This window comes from Cyprinus carpio, chromosome A4 (genome assembly GCF_018340385.1).
Source record: "Cyprinus carpio isolate SPL01 chromosome A4, ASM1834038v1, whole genome shotgun sequence".
Taxonomy (NCBI): domain Eukaryota; kingdom Metazoa; phylum Chordata; class Actinopteri; order Cypriniformes; family Cyprinidae; genus Cyprinus; species Cyprinus carpio.
The window spans coordinates 31313976-31318387 of record NC_056575.1 but is presented as its reverse complement, the minus strand read 5'-3'; the positions used below and the strand labels follow the sequence as shown (position 1 = coordinate 31318387).

General features: G+C 41.5%; 1 protein-coding gene across 1 annotated transcript in view; it reads left to right on the top strand.

The window, feature by feature from the left end:
• The window catches only part of LOC109108898 (NACHT, LRR and PYD domains-containing protein 3-like), a 29999-nt gene extending 26144 nt beyond the window's left edge, over window positions 1-3855 (top strand). Inside the window, 1 exon segment of the mRNA XM_042746799.1 lies at window positions 3338-3855. Within this exon segment, the coding sequence (XP_042602733.1) occupies window positions 3338-3855 (518 nt within the window).
• The last annotated feature ends 557 nt before the right edge of the window (window positions 3856-4412 follow it).

The following is a 4412-nucleotide window of genomic DNA, read 5'->3' as shown; positions in this document are numbered from 1 at the left end:
ATTTAATATTATAATTATAATAAGTATTACATTTAAACCTTAATTCTGTGCCAATTCTGGGGGGTCTAATTTTATAATTTCACTTAAAAATAAAATATTGCTTACTCTACAAATCTGAAAATATTAATGTGTTCACAGATCCCTAATCAAATACACAATATCATAGACAATGTCAAAATACAGTCATAGATTTTCCAGTGACACAAAACTAAATCAACCTCAAAACTGTTTCAACTGACTAAATTCATAAACGTTGATAATGAGATGAAATGACAAAAATGCTGTCTATGATCAAAACAAATTAGGTTGAGAGTGGAGGGTCATCTTGCCCCGTCTCACCCTACATGTGTTATGAACATAAGCTTGTACATATGTACTTGTCAGTCAGCCATAATCACAAAATGATCTAAAAAAATGATCAGACCTCTCTTTCTTTTGAATGCTGGTTCTGCTGGAAGTGTAGCATCATCTTCACATACAGTGTGCTGTGGTGGCGATACTTTAGTGGACTCTGAAAACAAAAATGAAGCTGGTCTGATCGTTGACAAATCTCTGCATAAAGCTGACAAACTATGAATCATTTGGGATTGGTTTAATTTTTGTATTTTTTTTTAATTATAACTTTTTAACTCATGGAGAATAAAGATACAGTATATTCCAAATAAAACAAGTACGTGTCACTATTTTTAGGCTTTTTAAAGCTAAAACGGTTTTGCCAACAAAACCATAGAGACACTGCTGCTTTGTCCATTTTCTGGAAGTAAAATCATATATAGCAATGTTTCTTTGGAATAATCTGCCTTTCCATGAACATCTCTCTGCTTGCAAGGCTGCTAGATGTTAAACTGGAAATGCTGCATTCAGAAATAGCTGTGCAAGCAGTCAAGAGAGTAAAAAGTCATAAAAATTATACAAAGATGAATCACAAATAATTCCAAGTAAATTACCATCCCCAGAACCAACCTAATTTTCTAAGTAGTATTTGATAAAAAGAAATGGGTAGGTGGCTTAGAAAAAATATGATCTGTAACAAATTGTTAGCTTTCTGACTGAAATTATTAGACTTCACTGTAACTTTCTCTAGAGGCAGAAAACAAAAAAATAAATCATTTAAAAGTGTGTGTGTGTAAGCAAAATATTTAAGAATATATAATAAATCTGCAATTGCAAAGCATTCCTTGTATTGGATTGTGTGTGTAAGCAACCTATTGCAGAATAAAAATAAAGAACACATTTAACATCTCCAAGTTGAGAGAGAGAGAGAGGCTGTGTTTACACTGCAAGGCTTAATGCACAGATCCAATCTTTTGACTGTATCAGATTTTTCATTCCGCCTGGGACAAACCCAGTTTCTGTCTCCCGTGGTTGGTTAATTTGATTCCAGGTGTGTCTAGTCTCTTCCCCATGTGTTCCATGTCCCTGTTAATTTAATCATTCCTCTGACCTGTTTCCCCAATTATCTTATGTATAAAGGTCCTAGTCTGTTCAGTCTGTGTTTATTGGGTCTATAAGTCAGTATGTGTGTCTGCCTCCTGTGTTCCATGTTGGATTTGCCCCTGTGTTGGATTTATAAAGACTCTCTCGATTATTCTCGACTCCGTGTTCCTTCCGGCACAGTAGTGTGACAGAAGACCCGACCAAAACAGTTTAAATTGTGTGTCTCCCCTCCGTTTGTTTTTCGGTTTTCCTTCCTTTTTCTTTCCATAGTGTTTCATGGATCCCCTCCTTCGCTCCGAATTCCTCCTCCTCCTGCTGGAGCAGGAAGGACGATCTCTCGAGGACCATACCAGACAGTTCCTGTTGCTAGCTCACATCACCAGCTGCCCAGACGACGCACTCTGCACTTTCTATGAGGCGAGCCTGGACTCTGGCGAGAAACAGGTCACCTCTCACCATCTGCCCTATGGAGGATCTCGCCAGGTCCACTCCGGACCCAGAGCCCAGCCCACCCACATCTCCCCGATGTGCGGAGCGCATGCCCCAGCCCGCCACTGACGGAGAGCCAGAGCCCGCTGCGACCAACGAGCCATCGCCATATAGAGCGACAGAGTTGAGGATTGCCGCGGAGCCAGTCGCCGTGATGTCAGTCCAGGTGTGTGAGCCAGCAACACTGCCTGCCATGAGGGAGGAAGACACAGGCAGGGTGAGCGCGGAGAACTGCTCCGCCACTGTTGGTCGGGCCCCTGGAGTCGGCAGCCATTCTGCCTCCATGGCTTCTCCTACCGTCTGCTCCACCTTGGGCCATCTTTATGGCTGTGGCCTGGGTCCTGCTGGGCTCCTCCTGCTCCAGGTCCCTCCTGTCTCCTCCCTCCTGGCACTCTATACGCTAGCCCCCTCCCGGGGGTCTGTCCTCCACCGGAACCTCCTCCCAAGTTCCCACCCACACCTCCCTCTGTTGTTTCTATGGTGTGAGGTCGCACCTTCCGGAAGGGGGGAGTAATGTCACACCCCTGGACTCATTATGTGTGTTTGCCTCTGTGACCCAGTTTCTGTCTCACGTGGTTGGTTAATTTGATTCCAGGTGTGTCTAGTTTCTTCCCCAAGTGTTCCATGTCCCGATTAATGTTGTCATTCCTCTCACCTGTGTTTTCCCAATTATCTTATGTATAAAGGTCCTAGTCTGTGTTTGTTGGGTCTACAAGTCAGTATGAAAGTGAAAGTGACATAAAGCCAAGTATGGTGACCCATACTCAGAATTTGTGCTCTGCATATAACCCATCCAAAGTGCACACACAGCAGTGAACACACACACCGTGAACACACACCCAGAGCAGTGGACAGCCATTTATGCTGCGGCGCCCGGGGAGCAGTCGGGGGTTCGGTGCCTTGCTCAAGGGCACCTCAGTTGTGGTATTGCCGGCCCGAGACTCGAATCCACTACCTTAGGGTTAGGAGTCAAAGTCTCTAACCATTAGGCCACAACTTCCCCCGTATGTGTGTCTTCCTCCTGTGTTCCATGTTGGATTAATAAAGACTCTCTCGATTATTCTCGACTCCGTGTTCCTTCCGGCACAGTAGTGTGACAGTGTCAGAAATGTAGTTGGTTAATAATCTTTTCCTCTTGTAAACACTTTGAATTATAAGCTGACAGTTTAAGTTCATCAGTGGAAAAAAAACATCATCAATTACAACACAGACATCTCTTAAAATATTTCATTAATTACGTTTCAGATATTTTATGAAGGATTCAACTATGCAATGACTTCTTTTGATTATTGAATTGTCGAAACAATATGAAAAACAGTCTAATTACCTGAAAAGACACACAAACACACTCACACTCACACACATCTGTAGTGATTGTTGTTGTTATTAATGTCTCTGTTCTTGTGTTCAGATGCCTGTTTTCTCACACTGGATCCAAACACAGCACACACTCAACTTGTTCTGTCTGGGGAGAACAGAAAGGTGACAGGTGTGTTTGAGAAACAGTCCTATCCTGATCATCCAGACAGATTTGATGTGTATCAGGTGTTGTGTAGAGAGAGTGTGTGTGGACGCTGTTACTGGGAGATTGAGTGGAGTGGAGATGGTGTGTGTATATCGGTGTCATATAAGAGCATCAGCAGGAAGGGAGATGGTGATGAGTGTTGGTTTGGACGTAATGATCAGTCCTTGAGTTTGATCTGCTCTTCCTCCGGTTACTCATTCAGACACAATAACATAGAGACTGATCTCTCTGTGAAGTCCATCATGAGGAGAACAGGAGTGTATGTGGATCACAGTGCAGGAACTCTGTCCTTCTACAGTGTCTCTGACACAGTGAGCCTCATCCACACAGTCCAGACCACATTCACTCAGCCGCTCTATCCTGGGTTTAAAGTTTCTATTGGATCATCAGTGAAACTGTGTTGATGAATCAGAAGAGACAGATGAGAGATTCTACCCATAATGCTTTGAGCTGCATGATGAATCAGTGACAGTGAGATGTTATAGAGTCTCTTCATGACATTAATACTGCAGCTGTAAAATCAGTGTGTGTGTGTATGAGTGCGTGTGTGTGTGTGAGAGAGAGAGGGTGTGTGTGTGTACATTTCTGTTTTTATTGTAGTGTCACATCAATCATTTGAATTATTACTATCAAAATTTCCTTTCAATTGAAAAGTTCTTCATGAATCATGTTTGTGAAAAGTACATGTCATTAATTTTTCTCTATTGTTTTTATGCATAAATAATAAAACACGATGGGAAATGAACTTGAGATCAGATCTGAATTGATGTTTGTATCATGAATATAATCAATTTCTCACAAGAATAACATGAGCTTCAACAAAGTTTCTGACATTATAAAATAAAACATTAATCATAGCATTTAATAAAATATATGGTTACTGCAGAAAAGCTGTATTAAATTATTATGGGATCTCTTTAATAATATTATAATACTATCATACTCTTAAATAAAAAGTGTG